This window comes from Zerene cesonia, chromosome 5 (assembly GCF_012273895.1).
Source record: "Zerene cesonia ecotype Mississippi chromosome 5, Zerene_cesonia_1.1, whole genome shotgun sequence".
NCBI lineage: Eukaryota > Metazoa > Arthropoda > Insecta > Lepidoptera > Pieridae > Zerene > Zerene cesonia.
Window position 1 is genome coordinate 2043850 of NC_052106.1, and position 23823 is coordinate 2067672.

At 31.9% G+C, this 23823-nt stretch overlaps 2 protein-coding genes across 5 annotated transcripts in view; both read left to right on the forward strand.

Moving 5' to 3' along the window:
- The first annotated feature begins 740 nt into the window (after positions 1-740).
- On the forward strand, positions 741-13288 carry LOC119840094 (tudor and KH domain-containing protein homolog). Of its 3 annotated transcripts, none has more exons than XM_038366600.1 (13): positions 741-849; positions 1538-1722; positions 3301-3519; positions 3882-4039; positions 5132-5270; positions 6187-6341; positions 6930-7043; positions 7776-7874; positions 8323-8436; positions 9107-9221; positions 9677-9791; positions 10351-10445; positions 10990-13288. In XM_038366600.1, the coding sequence occupies exons 2-13, from the start codon at positions 1542-1544 to the stop codon at positions 11271-11273; spliced, it is 1788 nt and encodes a 595-aa protein (XP_038222528.1). In that variant the 5' UTR covers positions 741-849; positions 1538-1541; the 3' UTR covers positions 11274-13288. The 3 variants fall into 3 exon arrangements, with proteins under 3 accessions (XP_038222528.1, XP_038222529.1, XP_038222530.1); XM_038366601.1 differs by having other exon boundaries at positions 5132-5234; positions 10990-13076; XM_038366602.1 differs by lacking the exon at positions 741-849 and having other exon boundaries at positions 1602-1722; positions 3401-3519.
- Positions 13289-20330: 7042 nt separating this feature from the next.
- LOC119839865 overlaps positions 20331-23823 on the forward strand; it is a 6883-nt gene continuing 3390 nt past the window's right edge. The window contains exon 1 of one of the 2 annotated variants that reach the window (XM_038366282.1): positions 20331-20442. In XM_038366282.1, coding sequence (XP_038222210.1) covers positions 20440-20442 — 3 coding nt within the window. In that variant the 5' untranslated portion in view covers positions 20331-20439. Of the gene's footprint in view, positions 20542-23823 lie in introns of both variants that reach the window. The other variant, XM_038366283.1, reaches the window with a different exon arrangement.

Consider the following 23823-nt stretch of genomic DNA (forward strand, 5'->3'; position numbering starts at 1 on the left):
TTATTTGTAAATTTTTATTCTATGGTGAATATCAATTTCAGTAATATATGCTATAGTGCTTACTGTCGCTTTTTTATAATCTGAGGCGTTACTGTAGTATATTAATTTAACTTCGCACTGCTTTGCCCACATTATCAAAGATAGACAGTCCCGGGAAAAACTATCCTATATCATTTCTCAGTTCTCAAACCATCTTTGTAGGTGCGTAATATAAATTTTATCCAAACCTACCCGTACTTCTTAAAATTAGCGCTTTCAAACAAAAAACAAACAAACGCTTCAGACTTACATATTAGTATGAAGTATAGATAAAGTGACTGATACTTAACTATTATAACTTAGATCATAACGAAAGCTGTATTTTTTTAATATTAAATTTTACCTCTAACAATTTTATTCCGTAAAAATATTTTTCATATATGATGAATGTATACACAAAATCTCAAAAGTGACACTATTATGTCACGAATTGATCAATTAATCGCATCAAACATGTAGACAGAGAAACTAATTTAGGTATTCTACCTACGATAAAACATATTTTGCAGAATACTAATGAGTACTAATCAGTACATTTGTCATTATATTATACTGTAATACACACCCATCATTCCATTATTAAGTTGCATACTTATTTGATTTATTAATCGTTTTAGAAAAATATTTGCTTCAAAATTTTGCGTCAATACTAAATGCGTGAAACGACACTTACATCAAAATTTATTGACATCTGACATTGCTATGTGTCAAATTAGATATAAATATTCGTTCGAATTGTTCGCACGAGTTTAAATACGATACGAAATAACAGAAAAATACATTATTTGGATACAAAAAGTTACGATCTAAGTAAGTATAAGTCAGGTAATATACATAAAATAATAAAAGTGTGCTATAACATTGATAAAGTTCTATAAATTATATTTTTCTAACGTACTTACCTAGTATCAGATTACCTATGAAGTAACTTTTCTTTCATCATTATGTCATAGCTGCTAATAGATATTGTATCACTTTCATGAATGTAGTGCTACATTGAATTGTGATAAATATTTTTATTATTAATTTTTGTTTAAAGGTATAAAAATAACGCCTTTTAATAGGTCAAGGAAAAGTTGTGATTTGAATGAAACTTTGGACCCACAACTTAAAGGAACTTGTTTGTTGTTTCAATATATTTAGCAGTGGATTTGTATGAAAATCTAATTTGAGAAAAAACAAATTGCAGTCAACTTAGTTAAGATTTCTTGGAATATACGAAATTATTATAAGTTAGCCAACTTACACACTAATTTGTCCTCAAACAAGTAATGTCTTATTGGAGCATTTGTGTTTTAACAAAGGTATCCAATAAATATCATAATTGTTAGCAATAAGATCTAGCAATGCACCTCTTTGAACTTTACAATGCAAGTATTGCAATTTTAAAAGATACACTACATTTTAATCGTCCAAAAGTTTGTTATATTTGCCTAATTAGAATCAATATAATTAATAATCATATTTTCTTATTATTAATAATAATATGTTTTTACAGAAAAATGCCACTCAATGCTAAGTTGGTGCTACCAGTAGCACTTGGTTTCTCAATAGTCACCGTCACAGCATTTGTTGTCTACTATGTGTTCAAGAAGGATGAGGAAACTGATAAATCCGTGAAAACATCTAGAGTGAATGTGATTGAAGTGCATGTGCCTAAAAGTATTGTTCCTGCTCTGATTGGTAAGCTATTCATTAAAATATTTATTATAATTCAGTAACAATCTAATATATAAAAATCTCGTGTCACAGTTTTCGTTGCTAAACTCCTCCGAAACGGCTGGACCGATTCTTATGAAATTTTGTGTGCATATTGGGTATGTGTGAGAATCGGCCAACATCTATTTTTCATACCCCTAAAGGATAAGAGTAAGGCAGAACAGCGTTTGCCGGGTCAGCTAGTATATAATAAAATTTATGTTAAAACTCAATTTCACTTCCAATATTATAAGAACTAGCAGGCCATCATGGCTTTGCATGGACGTAATAAAGTTTTTTTACACCTTAGGTTAGATTGTTCAAGTTTTAGTAAGCATTCCTAATTTTTTTTAATGCAACATAGCCTATGCCACTTGGGAATAGTGTGTAGCTTGCCAAACCTGAAAGAATTTTTTAAATCGGTCCAGTAGTTTTGGAGCTTATTCATTTCAATCAAACAAAAAATCTAATCTTTCCTCTTTATAATATTAGTATAGATAGTATAGAAGTATAGATTTGTGATTATATGTTTAAATACTGCATTAATATTTTATTTCTTTCATTTAATGGCTTACAAGCTAAACTATATGGGTAAAGTATTGATTGTACTAGCAATGTAAAATATGATTATAATGAACAAACATAATGAACTTTTATTTTTTTTATAATGTCATTGAATATTTGAGTGGCAGTCACAGCTAAACAGATGAATAGATTTGCATGTATTTAAAAATTCAATATATTTCTAAATTTTTGTCCTATAAATCGATAATATCACCTAGTTTGTTAAGAAAAATAATAAAAATGATCTCATTTTGGAGACATAAATCTATATTAAATACCGTCTTGAGTTGATTCATGATTTGTTTAGCATACATCATCTCATCCATTATTATATTACTAAATCCTTGAGAGGTGTCACAAAAAGATAACAAAGTTAAATTTAAATTCATGAATAAGGAAGTTGTAGCAATGTAGTTCTGCTATACTTAAAAAAAATTGTCGAAGTTTGTATTGCTATGTTATAAATTTATTTGTTTTGTCTTGTTATCACTGTGTAGTCAGTGATCTTATATAAAGCTTATTGATGATTACCCATTCACATTATTGCACTTTTTTTCTTGCAATGTTATGAACATTTTCATTTCAGCCTCAACATAAATTTCACTTTCTGTATTTCTTTATGAAAAAAAAGTGACCGAAACGCGTTGTGAGCAATTTTTTCGCTCAATAAGCATTTTCGGCTTTTGAGTATAACATATCCACTACAAGTAGAAAGTTTGTTTAAATATTATTGTTAATATACATTTAATATTAAATTGCTAGTATTCTTTGCCTTTTGAAAGTTTAATTTTCAGAAACAATAGACCTTGATTTTGTAGATTATATTTCGAATATTTGAGGTCATACAAAAGGAACAAAATATAATATTACTGACATATAATCATTATATATAAGAATGTTTTGTCAATATGTTATCATCAATTATATTATTTAACTATTTTATTTGAGTCTTTTTTATTCTATCTTACAATCAGATGTCTTATAAATATAATATTTCAGGTAGAAACGGTTCAAACATAAAAGAGATAGAGAATAAATCTGGTGCTCTAATTCATTTCAAGAAGTTTACCGATAAAGAGTACGATGTATGTATTATCAGGGGACGGACAAATGCTACCCAACTTGCTGAGGCGATGGTACATGATTTTATCAAACAACAGCCTGCTATTGTAGAGGACTTCATGGAGGTACCTGGGTGGTCAGTTGGACGAATCATTGGTAAGTTTGATTAAACACTAAATACACGTAAGTGTTCGGTGCATGATATGAATCATCAAGTGATTAGATTTATGAAAGGAGGACTCTGGAGTACAGAAAAATATGAAATGTACAATATCATAACAAAAAAATTACAGAATTGATTTTTGTTTGTAAAATTACTAATTTTTTAAGCAATGATGATGCATATGAAACTATATAAACACGTGATCACAATGATCGCCTACACATAAGTAACTAACGTACATAACCCATGGCATATGCCAGAGGTTATATAGGGTTCAATTTAAACACCTATTACTTACCCAGTTAATAATGTTAATGAAAATTACCCAACATTCATTAAGCCGCAAAATGTTCAGGTACAGGCGGTGAAAACATACATGATATAAGTCACCTGAGTGGTGCGAGAGTGAAGGTCGAGAGTGCGGCGGGAGGCGGCAGCAACGAGTTGAAGAGAATCACTTTCCGAGGCACCAAGGAGCAGATCGAACAAGCAAAGAAACTTATTGATAATTGTGTGAGTGTTTATTATGTGTCCTATTTTATATGTAGGGTGTTTTTTTTTATTAAATGTGCATTCTATGGACGTGTCGTTTAAGCCTGACTTAGAACATGTTTATTTAAATATTTGGAAGTTTTCAGAATATATGATCTGAATTAAAATATATGATCAGCTGAATATCTAGTGCCAAATTGATAATTGCATTTCAAAAATTGTTGGTTTATTGTTTGTTACCACAAAGAGAATGGTAGATTAGTGACAGCAGGAGGATTATATTCAAAGATTTTTTTTTTATTTTTGTCTTAACATAACTGTATCTTAGCGTACTGTGAAGTCTGTGAACATATATATTCATTTTCGCTTGATCTCTTCCATAGAACCTTTTCTCAATTCCATAATATAAATAGATATAATATTTTATTTTACTTACACAAATATGAAATATGTATTTCAAAATTCGAACAATTAACATTTATGCTGAACCATGAAAATTCTGATTTAGTCATAGCATTGTATAAGATTTAGGCGTGAAAATCTATATCTAAATTTCCAATGAAACCAAATATTTGTGTTATATTTATATGGGAGAATTTTCTTAATGAGTTTCTTTTTTAATACTTTGTTTACTCAGTTTCCTTGTAAAATTCAATTGTTTTTTTTAACTTTTTATCTTCATACTAGCTGTTTGCCCCGGCTTCGCCCGTGGTACATATATAGCCTATGTCACTCAGCGTAGGTGCAGCTTTCTAATGGTGAAAGAATTTTTAAAATCGGTCCAGTACTTTTTGAGTTTATCCATAACAAACAAACAAACAAATACTTCCTCTTTATAATATTAGTGTAGATGATAAATGTATACATACAAAAAACGTCGTGTCGGTTACTCAGCTAGAAATTGAAGACCGGTCGAACGAATCGTATATCGTAATCGAATAGAAAAATAATGTATATATACGAGTATTGTCAGGCGGAGTCGGGGCGACCAGATAGACATTTTATTTCGAAGCTATAATTTAGTATCACAGATTGAAAACATCATATAGTTAAACGAAAAGCACATACACTCTTAGGAACATCAATTATCAAAATATACAAAAAAATAACCAGGTGGCCCAAGAGAAGTGCCGTCGCGAAGTCGAGCAAGCGAAGCGCCCCCGCCTGCCGCTCAGCATCCCGGCGGCTTCGCCCCCGACCGCCACCACGGACACAGGTGACACCGCCAAGCGTGTGCGATACAAGCGCACGGGTGAGCATGCTTTGTGTGTTTTGTGGGACAAAAAAATGTTCAACTACCCTCACTCGGAACTTTTTTTATGGTGGTTAGGATTCTTTGGAACTGCCGCTGGAACTGGTGGGTAGTGGAACTCTTTTTTGGGGGTAGACTTTTTATATATTATACTATTTGATATAAAATTGTATCATGTGTTTTGTTGCTTGGAGGTCTTCCCTTATTATCGCCTCATAAATAGGATATCAGAATATGACTTAAAGGTATTTTTTATTTATTCTTTTACTTATATCGTTTTGTTTGTTCAACAATGTGTTGTTTATTTTTTGTTTGTTTATTTTTGCATGTTTTAGTTTAGTTTTTGGATTTGTGTTTCATTTTTAGGTACAGGGTAGACATGTGTTACAATGTTTTGCATTTTGTGCTTTTTTATGGGTATATAAAGAAGCTACGGGTATTTGTTTTATATGAAATTGTGCACAATTCGCGCTCTCCAGATTATAACTTCAATATGATGTCATACACTCAATGACACGCAAACCGTTTATTATAACGCATACCCAATAATACTGATTTATACAATAAAAAATGCTTTTCATAATACAGTAATAAGATTAATTCGAACGTTATTTATTTATTTAACTCTTCAACAATATTGTATATGGAAAGAAATAAAAAAAAGATTATTATAGTAAAGTAATAACAGAAGAATGTGTACAATTAGTTTGGCGGCCTTATCACTTAGAAGTGATCTCTTCCAGGCAACCATGGTAAAAGGTAACGAGCACACTTACGGTTCATTTAATTGATGGCTAGAATTTAAACACAGAAACATATATACACATGCATCCTATCTGCACCTAACACACACGCATGTAAATAAAATTAACTATATTTATACCATAAATTTTTTATAATATAAATCGAATTACAGACACGAGCTCTTCGATAGAAGTGTACGTGTCGGCAGTGTCGTCACCGTCCCGATTCTGGGTGCAATTTGTTGGCCCACAAGTCGCACAACTAGACGAACTAGTCGCGCACATGACGGACTATTACAACAACAAGGACAATCGAAGCGCACATGCTGTAAGTGTATACGTATTTATTTATTTATTTTCATCGCCCATAATCAATTCGTTATTTTGTTCAATTACAAGTTTTTCATACAGTATATATTACAAATATTTCATTAGTAATAGCGCAATAATTTCTATACAGCCAGACATTCTTGTGTGTGTGTGTTTTTTTTTTAATTTAAACTAGCGGCGCCCCTCAGTTTCACCCGCGTAAGTCTGTATCCCGTAGGAAAATCGGGATAAAAGTAGCCTATATGTTATTCCAGTTGTCCAGCTGTCTACGTATCAAATTTCATTGCAATCGGTTCAGCAGTTTTTGCGTGAAAGAGCAACAAACACACACACATCCTTACAAACTTTCGCATCTATAATATTATAGTAGGAATTAGTAGGATATTCATTCACAGTGAACGAATTTATAATTCATATTAAATAATACTCTGAATTATCTATTTATATAGTATTTTTACCCTAGATCTGAGGGCGACACTGAAATAAATATTCTAAAATAATTATTTTCTACAAAAGAAACCACCACCAAAGAATTAGGGCGAGGTTACCATTTCTGATTCTCAAAAAAAATATTATGTTGCACCAGTTAAAATCCGTGTCCGTTGGTCAAGTGGTAGCGGCTGTGTTCCGCCACGACGGGCGCTGGTACCGCGCCCGCGTCGACGACCTGCGGCCGAACGAGTTCGACGCCACGCAACAGGTGAGTGAATGAATGAGTGAATGAATGAATGAATGAATGAATTAATGAAGTATTCTCAAGCACTTATAAAATGTATATGTACATTTAATTATAGCTTATATTAAAGTGAAGTCCCGTGCCCCTAGTGGGGTATGGGGCAGATGATGAACATCTGTTTCACTGATCAATAGGCTTTACGGACAAGTAGGTGATCAGCCTTTTGTGTCCTGCCAGACCGAGACATTTTTTTTTTGTGCGTCCCCACCCGGAATTGAACCCAGGACCCCTCGGTTCTACGCTTACGCGTTAACCACTGTACCAAGGAGACGGTCAGTTATATTGCGCACTATTTATTGCGGGTTAAAATTGGGGACAATTCGCAAGAAGGGAGGGAGAAGAGAAAGAGAAAAATAGGAGAATAATAATTTTGCACAATGTAACGTAACGGAAAAAATAATTGTTAACACAACTATGAATTGTAATTTGACATTAATCTTTGTACCTTTTTTTTTATTTTATTTTTGAGTTTGTTATTTAATTTCCTCGGTTTAATTTTAATTTTTAATTTGCATGAAATTTTGTATTAAGTGTATTTATTTATAGAATTTTTAAATAATAGATACGAAATTGTCGCCGCTATGAAATTTTATAATTATTAATGTTATTCGTTTATGGTCCCGCAGGACAGGCACTGCCTAGTGCGGGATCCAATGAACTCACATTCGTAATTTCCGTTTCAAATATGTATTGCAGGTGGCTGACGTATTCTACTTAGACTACGGCGACAGCGAATATGTTGCGACTCACGAGCTGTGCGAACTGCGAGCTGATCTGCTTCGACTGAGATTCCAGGCTAGTACAAAAAAAAATAGCCCTCTATATGATACTAGCCTTACGCCTGTGGCTTTGCCCGCGTGATTAAAGGAAAATGTTAATAGTTGGAAGACCCTGTCTTCCCCACATAGCCCTCGTGTCCGTGGGAATTCCAGTATAGTAACTATCCTATATCTTTTCCCGGATCGTAAACTTTGTACCTAATTTCATCCAAATCGGCCCAGAAGTTCCTGAGACTTGTGCGTTTATCCAATCAAATCAAATCATTCAACAAATAAATAATGTTTATAAATTACTCCGCCGCGACTTCGCCGGTGGTACATATAATTAAATACTATAAAATAAATTACTATCATTAAATAAACTCTCAATACATCTATCATATCATCTATGCTTATCCTTTTAAACAAAATTATATAACCTAAAAAAATAAAGTACTAAAAAACATATTATCATGATTGATCAGGCGATGGAGTGCTTCCTGGCGGGCGTGAAGCCGGCGTCGGCTGAGGAGACTCCGCCGGAACAGTGGCCCAAGTGGCATCCGCAGGCTGTCGAGCGGTTTGAAGAACTTACACAGGTATGCGGCTCTTTTTAGAGCATTTTATCCATATTAATTTTTGCTTCTATAGTATTGAAATGCTTTATAAATGACAAATTTTTGAAGGATAGAAAACTTTCACGAGTCGGGATTCGAACCCGCGTCTTTAAACCGAAAGGGTAGAAGAAATTCGATTGCCGAGGCGGGATCACGGGTGGCCGTTGCTACCTACGGTTTGGCAAAAAGACGTGGGTTAGAATCCCGCCTGGTAATAAAAATCCATTTAAAAATATCCCATTTTATCTACTTCAAAAAATGTATATGCGGAATTGGAAACGGTGTATTGACATTATTTATATAATATGTATATTGGTATGAGACACTGAGTAGGTAGTGAATGAAGAATAAAGAGGAAATAAATGTTATATTAGATATTATCGTCTTCTCGTATCGGTATGAAATTTGGTACAGATAGTTTATAATCTCGATTGGTACATAGGCTATTTTTTACCCGGGTACTAAGCGAGTGACGTCACGAGATACAGCTAGTACTATTTATAAAATACCGTTACGAGCAATATGTAAAGCACATTATAAAATTCTCATAAAAGTCAAAATTACATTTTTTTACAGTGGACAAAGTCGTGTGCTCCAACTAGTATGTACGCTAGCAAGTATTGTATTATAATTTGCGATAAATTATTTTCAGGTCGCAAGATGGAAGCCGCTGTTGTCCAAAACATGCACGTATAAGAGAACGGCCTCTATGAGAGGGGATATGGACAAGGAGATACCCGGGATCAAGCTATATGACGTTACTGATGGTAATATAAACTTTATATTTATATATACTTTGTATAAAATAAAGTCGCTTTCTCTATCTGTCCCTGTGTCTCTATATATGCTTCTATCTTTAAATCAATGTAACGGATTATGGTTGAGCTTTTTTTTTAATTGATAGAATGATTTAGAGGAAGGTTTATATGTATAATATTGCTACTTCATTTATATAAACATTAGTGTATCTATTTATAAAATTAGGCTATTTAAAAAAACAAATTTTTAATTTGGCGCTACACAAGATATTTTCTTTGCGTACTTTATTGTATGATAAAATAAATTAAAATGCCGTATTCTAATTTATTTATTCGCCGTAACTCACGCGTAAAAAAAAATTATTAATTTATCTACATTCCATAATTATCTATACCTAAGTTCTATCTGACAAACATTCACACAGTAGACTTGTGACACGCACGTTTGGTCTGGAACATTCCAGAAGGTTCCATAGACATCGGCGAGACGCTGCTGGCCGAGGGCTGGGCGGTGGCCAGCGCGTCGCCGGCCAACACTCCACACCACAACACGCCATTTGGGGATCTGTCTAATTCTAGGTATTATTTGTATAAGTTGATATTATATGTTATATGAGTGAAGTTTTTGCGGGTAGATTTAAGTTTTGTTATCAATACGTCTTTTTTATTGTGATATAAAAATGCATATATTAAAATTATAGTAAATTTTAGGATATTTATTGGCTACTACGTCAGATTGTCATAAGGATCACAATTTGTGATCACAGATTATAATCCTCAGATTTGATAACAATTTTATTTTATTTATTTTATTTATTTATTTATGCTTTATTGTTTTGGAATAATTACAAATTGAGACTTAACCTAGGGAACATTATCACAAGTACATTTTATGACTATGATGACATATAAAAATAATATATAGAAATTTTTAGATATGTAAATGCAGTTTTTTTTTGTGAATGAAGGATTCAATAAAACAATAATTAGTAAAAATCCGATTTTGACGAAAAATAATTTATTAAAAATTCTAAAACTCTATCGAAGTTCGCAAGTAATCTTTTTGTCCCGGTCACAATAATATTGATTTAACAATATAATTAATGATTAATATTACATAATGTTTGTCTGTATACAGGGTGTTGGGTATGCTGAGTCCGCGCGCTATGTCTATGCCCAAAGACCACAAAGATGATCGGGATAAAACTCCAATTACACCCGATAATCTAAAAGGTAAAATGCATTTATTTATAAAGAACAGTTTCCTTTTCCTCACACTTCCCAGTCCATTCCTTCTTTCCAGTCGTCAATCCTTTCTTTATCCCTTTCCCTTTAAAAACCTATATGTTATTCCAGTTGTCCAGCTGTCTACGTACCAAATTTCATTGCAATCGGTTCAGTAGTCTTTGCGTGAAAGAGCAACAAACGCACACATCCTTACAAACTTTCGTATTTATAGTATTAGTTGGAAGTAGGATGTCACTTGATGGTGAAATAATAATCTTCCTTCAATCAGCGGGTTTGATTCCCGGCTATATAGAAATATTGCTTTTTGAAAGTCTGAGTATGTTATTTTATTCTTCATCTAAATCGGCTCCGTGACCCGTTGGTCCTTATAGTTTCGGATTTCGCCAACGATGGCCAGTTAAATAATCCAATCTGTATACTGTAAAATAAACGAAAAGAAGAACAAAAAAGAAGAAAAGAAAGCCTAAAAGAGTTCAAATTATGCTTTTAATCTGTTTTTATTTTTTTCCACAACTTCTATCACGCACAGATAATCCAACATCAAAATCAATGTCCGCCGGGCTAGAAGCGGCGGACAAAGTGAAATCTGTATCCAACTTCGACCTATCGTACGACACGACGAAATTATCGGAACGACCGCACGTGAACGGGTCGCACGACTTTATCGCGTCGGAACGACAAAATGTCGAGAGGGATTTGGCGCCAAATTCGCCGACGTTGACCAAAGACTTGCGGGACGAGTTCAAAGCGAACATGAATAGAATAGACTCGCACCACAGCAACTTGGACGCTCTGGGGAGACATGAGAAATAGCCTTATATGTCAGTTATAATACCCCCGGGAAATGTTTTAAAGTACCAGAAAAATTTTAATTTCTTTTTTCGCTGAATCTCTATTTTTTTAGCCATATTACTTGAGTATGATCATTCTTCAATGACTAAATTTATAGAAGTTAAATTTTTTGCCTACTGTTATAAAAAGTTGAGTATTTTTTATAATATAAATTAAATTGATAATGTGACCCATTTTTCTGGTACATTTAAAATGATGATGTATATTGTTTTGAAATAAATACACATGATCTGTAAAAATCGACGTCAAAAATAATGATATTTATCGTTCGTCTTGAATAGTTAAAGTAAATAATGAAAGTTATCATCTTATTACGTTGCTATAAGAACACAATTAGAATGATGTGATTGTCTTTACAACGAAATTTTATAGTATTTGCACACCACAGAAAAATCTGTTCAATTGATGTAACTTTCGTGAAAAGGGTCAAGTTAGGCGACACTATCTAAATTTTATCTAATTTTTAACGTAACCAGAAAGAATAGAAGACTGGTAGAGTTATTCAAGGAGTCCAGGGCAGACTCATACTATAACCCTTAACAACACGCACACTAATCTAATCTAATATCCATATTTAATGATCTGATACAATCCGTAGATCATATAACAGAAAAACCCATATGTTGTCTCATTTCTACCAGGTAAAAAAAAACGACATTGATAAATCGAAAAAAAATATTAAAGAAAAACCAAACAAAAGAAATCAATTCGCTGAATAAAAGTGAATGTGTTTGTACAAAATATAAAAAATACATTTATTTATTATAATGTAACGAAATTGCATTAAATACTTAGAACTTATTGTATAAGATGGTGCGAATATAGTGAAACTTAAATAATAATACTTACGTAATATAACTTTCAATTTCTTTAACACAAAACCTGGTGCTTGATTTTCTACAATTTACTTAATATTACGTAAAAAAAAAACTTATTTATATATTTGTAAAATTTACTTATTTTTCGATTGAAAAGTAACATTATTTTTCAATACTAACCCACCTTAGATATATTTGTAAATAACATTATGTAAGAAAACATGTGCATATTATGTTGTGTACAATAGCGTAGATCCTAATTTATCTGTGATTGCCGATTATAGTGTGTAGTTAGTAGTTTAGCGCCTTTTTAACTGTCATTTTTATTTTTTATCTGTTAAGTAGTCGTAACGTGCGACAGCATTTTGTTTTCTATTGTAGTCCATTAATGTATGCGTAAAAAACAAAATAAAAAATAAACAAATGTGGTGCTAACAATTTGTATACTAGATATAGTTAAAAATAGTTTCTTTTCGTTTGTTTTATTTGCGTACATAATCTGTTGTCTTGTTGACGTTATCGTTGTTAAATGTATTAGATTTTAGTACTTATTTAGAAAAATGGTTGTATATGATCTGCTTAAACATTATACTAAAGTACATACAGCGTAATATTTTACACTAAGTACTGTTCCGAATTATTTAAGTAAAGAGTATTGGTATATTGTTTTTTGTGCGATATTTTCAAAAGTCGCTTTTTATAAATGAGGATTTATATTCATGTTTCATGAAACTAAAATTCTCATCTATAAAGCATTTGAATGCTATAAAACTAAAATTGCTTTAGTAAAAAATTCTAAACATTACCTCGAATTTTTAATACGGAATTGCAAATTGAAATAAGGAGTACGTAATTTTGATACAATCTTGATTCGTCGGTGTTGCAAAAACATAATTGTTTTTCTCTGTTATAAGTAATACATATCTGTGACAAAAAAATCTGTAAATTAAAAAAAAAATGTATCTACCATATCACCTGGCACGTATTTTTTTGCGAAAATGCGAATACCCGTTTTTTTTAATATTATAATTTATAAGGCTACGTAATAGGTACAAACGTTTTTTTATACGTTGTATTGTTTTTAAGATGTTTAAACTCGAATAGTCTATATGGAATATTTTCTATGTGTTTGACATAATAAATAAGTTGATAAAATAATGTTTTGTGTTATTTCACTCTCTATTTTCTACTTTTTAACATTATTTTTATACCTTTATACTGAATTATTTTAAATATATGGCATGAGAAATAAAAAAGTAATGTAAGTTTAAATTATTTTGTCATAAACCAGTTAGCTGTTAAAGTCTACACTGATTTTATTTATGACTAGCTGCGCCCCGCGGTTTCACCCGCGTAAGACCGTATCCCGTAGGAATATCGGGATAAAAAATAGATGTTGGCCGATTCTCAGACCTACCCAATATGCTTACCAAATTTCAGAGGAATCGGTCAAGCCGTTTCGGAGGAGTATGGCAACGAAAACTGTGACACGAGAATTTTATATATATAGATAATACAACAGGAACGCACCAAATTTCATTGTATCATGTGGAAATGTTTCTTATGAATATATTCATGAATGTGTGTGAAAATAAAACTATTTTCATTATCATCTTTATCAAAATCGTATTCTTATATACTGCGTATAATATGAACTCAAAGTCAAATTATCAATCAATCCGTCATTAAGCACCAAATTCACTTTCCAAAATAAAACGTTATCAAGAGTTGAATAATGCCGATTTATATTTTTTAATCTTCCAATACCAAAAATTCAAGCATGAAATACGAAAGTAACAGTAAATAAGCATGAGAGAGCTAATCATTTGTTTCCGTAAACAATTGTTTCGCAAAGACACGTCACGGTGGATGCTGCTCTCTACTGCAGATTTGAAATGGTCTTCGACTGCCGATCCGTGAAAGTTATCGGAATTAAAATTAAGACACTCCACAGTACAAGAATTGTCAATAAAATATTTCAGAAATAATCTAATAGACGTAACGACTAACTAACCTTTCTTAATAATAATTTTCTACAAAAAAGGTCGCCGGCCGTTCCCACTCCACTACTTTATTCTCACCGTCAATCTCCTCTTTTCTTTATCCCATACCTTTTTGATTTGGCGATCTATTTGCAGAGGCGTATGTCTGCAAATAGCCTTACGCCGCTGGAAATGTTCATGGGCGATGGCAGTGCTTATCATCATGAGATCCACCAGCTCCGTTGGTGACAATAACTTTAAAAAAAAACGAAAATAATTATGCCTATTTAGAACGGTTGAAAACCCGCAGAATTATCAGAAGTACATAGTATAATATAATATATACAATATATAGTCTGTCCCTATGTACGTATGCTTAAATTTTAAAAACTGCACAACGATTTTGATGGGGTTTTTTGCAACGGATAGAGTGATTCAAGAGAAAGGTTTAAATAAATCATAACATCTATTAAACTGCTCCGAATTAAACGAGAGCGAAGCCGTGGGTAAAAGCTAGTCGAGTAAAAAATACAGACGCATGTTCGCACGCGCACTGTCTGTGTACCGTCAAAGCCGACTAAGATCGTTGTTTGTATAAATGTGTACGTGCATCATTTTAGTTCTTGTAGCCCCCTTAAAAGTAGGTGAGAGACTTCGGCTATTTGAATATGTATGTTCTTAGTTTTAAACAAAAGCTTGAAGCTCTAACGTACTGAAAACAACGTGAAATGTTGTATTCATTTACTAAATGCTCTTGTAAATGCTTTTTATTGTAAATTGTTTTCTTTTCACTTTCCAGTAAAACAGAAACCTAGTTATCCCTAAGCGACTTGTAAGTTAATACCTACCTACTGAGTAATACCAAAGCCAGCAATTCTATTTAGACTTTCACAAACACTAAACTGGATTTGTATTCCATCGTGCTTTCAGAAGTAAGTAGGTATAGTAAATACTGCTCTGCTAAGCTTACGAAAGCTTTAGGAATGAACTAGTGAATTCCGTTGTATATATCTATTGTAGCTTCCAATGAATTAAATTGTGCAATTAACCATTATAATTACCACAATTGACCCACAAAATTTATGGGAAAATAGGCATAAAAAATAGTTACGTAATAAATAATTGCTAAGGTTATATCATCGGTAGGTAGTTTCGTTGCCAACGAATTTATTTACTTATTCTGTTGTTTGATAAATTTAAGGTCGCAATAGTCAGAAATCTTACGAACAAATTTCCATTAGGTGTCATATAGTCGGCGTTCGCTACTAATATTAATTACAAAAGTAAATCTGTCGCAATCTGAATGAAGTCTAGTACAGAGACAGTTTAAGACTAGACTTATTAGTAGTATAAGCTTGTCTATATTTATATTTTAACTAATGTTATAAAAAGGAAAGACTTACATTTTGCAACCAAGTTACCTACCTACATAGATAATAAATGTAAAATTTGTTATAATATATTAAAAATAATAGGAAAGCATCACCAAGTTAGTTCATTTTTTTTTAGTTTTGGGATAATTAGTATTGAAATTTACTCCCACTTTTAAATAATTCTTACTTAGACAATGACAGAAAATGGACTTTAAGGTTCACATCCACACCCACGTTACACATTTCGTATTTCGTATTTATTTCAACATTAGCACACTTTGTAAAATGTAATTATAGTAAAATTCACAGAGTTTATAAATTTTTATTGTTTGAATTTCAACTCCGCTTCGTATGACCTTACCTCTGTTGCGTAATCGTAATTATAAAATGAGCTAATATAGAAAAAATAATAAAGAAAATTTGTTGTAAATGTTACAACTCATCCCACATAAGCACGATACGAGCATGTATATTCCAAACTAATACCTATTTATAAGGAATGCTGCAACTAAATTCAAATTAATCGAAGCCTTTTAATATAGACTACACTCTTAATTTTTTTATTGTTTGAATACATATTGTTTAATAATTAGAATAGTTCACTACTATAACAATCCTTATTTCTTATTTTCTATATTTTATTTTATGATACGGTATACTTAAACACAACTCCATTCGGGCACGCTCTCGCGTAGGGAAATTGCCACACAACTACGGTAGATCGGCTTTATCTCGGACTTACTCGACGGTATCGAAATCTAATTCAATTGATTTCAATTCGATTAAACACTGAACTAGTGCTACAGAAAACAAAGAGAATACACTATTGTGCTGATGTTTAAAATGAATTATCTTGATCGAAAATTTCAATGGTATTAACCATTCGATCCAAAACTCGACTTAGTTGCGAAGTAAGAATTTAAGATCGAGGTTGTATCAAAATCGTAACGGAATTGAAACCAAAATCAAGAGATTTTGGTTTCAATCTTATTTTTATATCTACATACACATAAGTAGAAATTTAATAGGTACCTACACGTGAAAAGGACGATCTATTATTTACCAAATCTATCGCTATCTTGATAAATATCTTTTTTTCAAAGTTTAAGAGAATTCAGCTATAGGAAGATAAATTGTAAATGGAAATCAACCAACATTTTTAAACACATTAATTACTTTGTTACAGCTCAGTTGGGACGCATTGAAGTCTTTTTTATTAAGATTTAATAAGATTGTACCTAACACCATCTCATAATTAAAGACTTTTTTTAAGACGATGCCTTAGATAGACCTATTAAATATATTCTAAAATATATCGCTGAACACATCGAGTAAAGACGTAAGTATCATTAATGGCATGACAACGCGCGCAATGTTTTGTTGCCAAGATCCTTGAAACAAATACCTACAACGGATGGATAGTTTTACAAATGAGCAAGTCGCATGTAGTGAACATATTTCAACAATTAAACCTTAAAATACATAATTATTTTAAACAAAAAAATGTACCACATAAATGTTGTTGATTTGGTTCAGTTTTTGGGTTTACCCAGTCGAAGTTCTGAAATAAAAAACTCATAAAAAGTAAAATCGAATTTTAAAATTTGTTTGTTTGAACACGCTTATCTCAGCAGCTACTGGTACTATAAATTCAAAAATTTTAACATCGTAGGCTCTGCACGTGATCCCTGAATGCTGTAGACTTGATGTGTATCACGGGTGAAGCCAACACACAACAGTCAGACAAACAAGAAATTGCTAGAACTTGCTATACGTAAATAAAACAAAACAAAAAAACATTTGGAAACTATAAATATATATACAATCACGAATTGTTCTTATTGTCGAAGCAGATGGTGTAAGATTGCGACATTTAATTCAGGTCAGTATAATTTAAAAGCGATGTGTATTTTAAAACAGGATGAAGTTTATCGCGGTATAATTAAAGGGAACATTAATACAAATGAACTGTTCTAGAATTTTCCACTTGAAATATTAATTTATACCTAAACATTAAAAGTTTTAGTTGTGGGAGTCGAGGACGCTTCAGCACGAATTGGGCCAACTTACACAAAGAAGAAGTGTTTCGTTCGGTTTTCCTTAGCCATCTTCTTCCTCCAGTCCTTTCCTTTATTTCTCACGTCAATACTTTCTTAATCCCTTTTCCATTTAGAGAAGCCTCTGAAAATATTTTTGGGAAATGGTAGCGCTTACCGTCAGGCGCCCCATCAGCTCCATTGCCGACGATGAGATAAAAAAGTTTTTTGCACTGGACATGCGTAACTCTATTATAAAAATATTTAAAAGTCGTTGTCGATTTAAAAAGGTTAGCTGTTTATTTACACCCGAAAGGAAATTGCTATCTCTTTTATTCTTTTAGTCTGAGCTTTTTCAACAATAAATAAAGACATCTAACCTTTAAAAACCAAAATGGGTCAAAGACAGGTTTTATTTTATGATGATTGCAGGAAGCAATCGATATATGTATATATACGTAGATCGTAGGTGTACCTATATGTAATAGTTTATTTTTTCTTGTACTATGTTTGATTTCATTTTGTAGGCTTACAGATACGTAATACGTTCTATTTTCCTAATCAAAATATTAGACTAATAAAAAACAGCAACTCGCGATGTTTCTACCGATTTGACTAACAAAAATAACCTTTGTCACTATTACATGAAAGATCATTATCTGAAGTATAAAAACGACAAGTCCACGTAAAAAAAAGTTTAGTAACTGTAGGACATACCTACACTAAATTATGGCATCCGTTCTCACATACTCTGGGAAGGATACTTTATGATATGTTACGTAATTAAATTAATGCATGCTTTCTAAAGTTTGGTCAAATTTAGTTAGGTAGTTTTATCTTAGTATAACATCCCATGCCAGCCTTATTTGGCATTTAAATGCATTACTGTGATATATAGTCTTATTTCATGAATGTAAATTCATAATAATAATAGTAAATTAATGTCATCAAGAGCTTTCAACATTAATTTTAATAAAATTATGTTGAACTTTAGGGTTAAAACGAATATATTTTATACAAAACGCATTGTTTTACATATATGTTACCATTCATATAACCATATTGGGATTCAATATACATGTTTTATGGTTATATCTTGTTTCATATAAAAGCTTGCTAAAAGTGAATGTCACATGAAATTAACTGACCTCGGATGCAATATTGTAAGCTGTGAAGTGGTTTACGAGCTGAATTTAATATTAAATAAGTAATTACCGCTCAAGTCAAGACTAAATGCATTATTTGTGACAAACTAATTGATCAATGACAATTTTTTATTATTCGAATTTTGAAATATGTTAGAAATTAAATAGCAGTATAGAAGCATATTTTAATGTGATTTTTTAAAGTTTTTTATAATTTTTTTATTAATTGTTGGTAATAATTTATATACATACATTATTTATATAAATCAAAACTTTTTTTATGTCATAGTCGGCAATGGAGCTGGTGGGCCGCCTAATGGGAAGCGCTACCACCGCTCATGAACATTTGGAGAGGCGTAAGGTCAATAGCAGACCCTACGCCTCTACAAATGGATTGCCGACTTTAAATTGGGAAGGCATTGAGAAAGGATTGATGAGAGGAATAAAGGAAAGGAAGGATATGGGCCTCCGGCTCCCCCACTCAGCGTACGAAACACAATAGCAAGCTATATATTTCACGCCGGTTTTCTGTGGGGGTGTGGTACTTCCCCGGTGCGAACTGGCCCAATTCATGCCGAAGCATGCTCGACTTCCACATTAAAAAATGTCTTTCAGTGTCTTTCTAAAACGCACAGCGTTAATCGCAGAAGCTGCCTGTGACTTCTTTCATTCTTCACAAAGTACCTATATCTTGTTGTCCTGTCATATAACCAAATTGCTAAAACCCGAACACTTTAAATTTCATCAAGTTTGCGATAAAACGGTATTAACTTATTATATATATTGGTATTTAATAGCTATAGTACTAGTATAGAATTATGTTATCTGTGGTTATAGTCAAGGTCGAGGGCGACATTTACTAGTTCCGTTTACCGAGTTACAAGCATTATAAGATTTATATTATTAAGTGCTAGATGACGTTCCTTTCCTATTTTTAAATAAAATTTATTTAGTACTTTTCATTTGTTAAGAAACAAAAAAAGACCGGGAAACATTTAAGATATAACTAAGCAAATTTAACCTCTATTAATATTTGCTACCTCGGTAAACCAGTCATTATAAACCGCGAGAAGATTCGGAAACCAATTTTTTATTATCTATGATAAGTAACAATACAAAATAATCTTAAAAATACAATTAAGGCTATCTGAAACAAGAAATCGCCACTCCTCCATTACAAGGCCCATTGATTTTCACTGATAATATTGGTTTAAATAATAACTTTCCGTATCGCTTGACATAGCCTATTCAGGATTGAATTTTACCTAAATTTGGATTAGATTTTATTTCTTTGGTCCAATTTTAAGTACAAGAATCGACCAGGTGTTGTCAAACAAATCATTTTAATACAGATTATTCATTTTTACCAATCAGTATAAAGTATACCTTCAAATAATTGGTTATTATCCAGGGTGGACTAGTAGTCCACCCCGGCTTCGTCCGTCATTCATATAATATAGCATAAAGCACTTGGAGATCACATACATATCCAACGATGCAAATTGACCCAGTATATGAGTTCCCGAGATTAACACATTAAAACAAACTCTGCAGATTATATTAGTACTATATATGTTTAAAAGAAAATCAGTTCAAAACACAAAATTCCACACAGCACGGGGGTAGTACTGTACTAATAAAGGTAAGTAAAAAGTAGATCATGTTCGACTGGGCAAGAGAAAGTGAAACTTGGTACAGAGGTTGATATAAGATTGCAATGCGCCTGCGCCGGTTCAGTCGAGCCTCGCCGGACCGCGCTAGCGTTGCTGCAGAATGGTCAGTTCATTTGTGTGATTATTTCCTATTGAGTGCTGTGGTGTCTGTCTTTAGTTCTGTTCCTTCTCTTCTATTCTTAGTTATAAGTCTTTCTTCCATGTACGTATTTATCTAGTCTAATTCTATGTTGCTATTTATCCACTCTGTCTTGTCTTCTATTCTCTTTTCACTAAAATAAACTTCTTACTAAAATACTTACAAATGTTCGCGATATTTCATTTTAAATAAAAAAAACAGTGGGGGTAAAATATTCTTTTTGAGAAATCGCACTTATTGCTTTAAATATATGAATAATTATTATCTATATATTTAGTATTTACTTATTAATATGTAATGAAACTTACTTTATATAAATTACTTATGAATCGAGCAAACGTCACATTTATAGAGCGTGAACAATGAAGGTCGCAGTATTTCAGATACATACTTAAATAATGCTATGAAGAAAAAAAATCCTTAAACAAAAAAAAATAATAAACAATGGGCCATTTTATTTTTAATGTTCAATAATAAGATATTAAACTAAACTTGTTTAAAATTAAGTAAAATACTAATTTCGAAACGATTTAAGCTTTAACTACGTACATACTTACATTATTTTAACATGTAACCAAAAAATAATACAGGTTACATTGTGAATTGTAGAGTATCATGTATATAAATTGTATGCATATTTTTAAACAAATTGTTGTCATGAAAGTCGGAAATTGAATCTTACAAAAACCTGAAATCATTCTGTTGAAATTGCTTTCGAATCGAAATAATTTCTTTTTTACTGTGCAACATTAACCTCAATAACTGATTGCGTGAAATTAACCCTAATCACTGATTATCGATTGTAAACAATTTAAAGGCCCTTGTACTCTTTTGGCCGAGGTTATTAGAAACTCGTTGCTGAATAATGAATACCACAATTATTACTTTTTAAATAAAATAATTGAGATAGTAAAGGAATTTAAATGTATCTAAGATTTAAAGAAAGACTCAATAATAGCGGTTGCAATTACGATTTCAATTAAATCGGTTTTATCATTAAACGAACTTATTAAAACCACATAACTTAATGATATACGAACTTTTTAAAATAAAAATAATTGCAAATGTGTATGTATCTATCGTCAAACGTCGTCGCTTATAAAATTCTCTCGAAACGGAAGCAATAGAAAATTTCTATTTATCTATGGCGTGTAAAACATTATATCACGTTACACTGTTAGCGGCACTTAAAAATACACTTTCAATTGTCATTGCAGTAAAAGCGCCATTTACGTAACCGCTATCGCACGAACAATTTGGCGCCAAAACGTTACTTCATGGTTTTTTTTTAATCGTTTTGTACGCGAAACGACTTACAATGCACATTTAGAAAGTGAAATGTACTGAGGTCGATCATTTGATAAGCGTACTAGATCACAATTGTGTAATATTAGTGAAACCGCTCTTGATTTCACTTTGAATAACAACATAAACACGTGAAGTCAATTGTAAAGGTTACTTGATATGAAAGCTAGTAATATACGACTTTTCAACAGCGATATTCATATTTTCTCTATGTAAAGGTCGCATAGGTTAGTAAAGGTACACATATTACCGTAAAACGTAATTGAAGTAGGTATATTGTTTTAAAACCAATAAATGTTAAAAGTAGTTGAACATTAGTGCCTCAGCATAAATATCGAAATTTATAATGCTATACTAATGCAGTCTAATATTGTACCTACCTTAATCTACCTATTTTATTATTAACAGTCAACACCAAACATTGTGTTTAAAATAAACTAGCATAAACAGTATCTATATTATATTATATCCAGAGGATTTAGACCTACTAATATATTTTAGTAATCCATTCGAACAGTGTTTTTGGAGAAATTACATATTTTAATTCAAAAAATCATATTACATTCGTGCAGAAGCAAATACGCCAAATTTGCCCTTTAAATTATTTCCCTGTGTCCATATAAAAATAACCTACAGATAACATTGTCCAATGGACCATTAAGTACAGGAAGTAGTGACTTAGTATCAAAGATCAGGCAACGCCCAAGCCTGTTAGCCTTCATCAAGCAAACCAGGGTGAAAGGTACAATGCCGCTTACTCTGAGAAAACAAAGACAGCAGATATTTTGGTCGTTACATTAAAATCAAGGTCTCACTATATCACTTTTACTTATTTATTGTGCCACTTTAGTGGGTTCATAAGACCATTAAATTTTTTTATACGTACAAGGCAGGATATTTTTCCTGTGTCTTGCAATTACTACGCGTAATGGCTTTCGCAATCTACTTAGATTTCAAGCGATTTTCCGAAGTGCAAAAATAGACTTAAGTATTTGTTTTTTGTTGTAATAAGTCAATACACTAAATAATTTCTCCAAAACGAACTAACACTAACATGTTGAATGAATATTCTGGAACTTTAAGATATTTTTGATAACCTTTCAAATCGCACTTTACAATGAAATGCATGATTAACAATTACACAGTCGTTTATTATACATACTGTACTTATAAAGGGCGACCTTTGATCTTTAAACGTTACAATTAGAAAGTTGTTTTTCATAATATTCTATACAAAAACGTAGGTGTTTAAGGGCTGCGTAGGAGGCGACCTTAGTAAATATACCACCCACATATAGTTAAATTACATAACTAATGCGGCAATTCTAAGTACCTATCTACCCTCCCACACAAGACTGTTTTGAGTTATAACTTTATGTACGACGAAAGTTACATATCATCTTATCAAATAATATCTTTTTTGTACAAGAAAATAAGATTGAAAGCTGCAGACAGGAAATTATCTGAATAATAAAACTAGCACATATATACAGCACGATACAATATATAGTGTTGTATAAAAAAACAATACACATTTCAAATTGAACATATAAATCTAATAACTGTCTAATGATTTTATATTATATTAATATTCAAAAGTCAAAACTATACAAACGACAAAAATCTTATCACTTGCTTTAAGTATGAACACGTTTCATAATGCAACGTTTAGCGTGACTATAAACACAATGTAACTTATCTGTGAGAATAATACGGGCCACAATATATCCGCGGTCAGCTTGCAGGCGAGCTCCAATTACGCCTTGCGCAAGCGCACCGTCCGTGACGGGAATTACTACATCTTAACTTGATTTGACATACTTTAGTGAATTTTCTCAAGGAAATTTGTAATGCATTTGTAAACATGCAACTTGCATGATTTTATTGCAAGTAAATTAGGTACAAAGTCAGAATTCTAACTACCAAAAATCCATCTGCAGTTTTAATACCATCACCATTCTTCCTTTATATACCTAGTCTTGCCATAAATATTGTAATAAAGAAAAAAGAAAATTGTTAACTGCAAATAACATTTATTAC

What these genes read in the sequence shown, in the direction of transcription:
- LOC119840094 (XM_038366600.1), top strand. Translation starts at nt 1,542, where the DNA reads ATGCCACTCAATGCTAAGTTGGTGCTACCAGTAGCACTTGGTTTCTCA. An exon ending in GTCAGTTGGACGAATCATTG is followed by an intron (nt 3,520 to 3,881) that starts GTAAGTTTGATT and finishes CAAAATGTTCAG; the next exon opens with GTACAGGCGGTGAAAACATA. An exon ending in TGCTTCGACTGAGATTCCAG is followed by an intron (nt 7,875 to 8,322) that starts GCTAGTACAAAA and finishes ATGATTGATCAG; the next exon opens with GCGATGGAGTGCTTCCTGGC.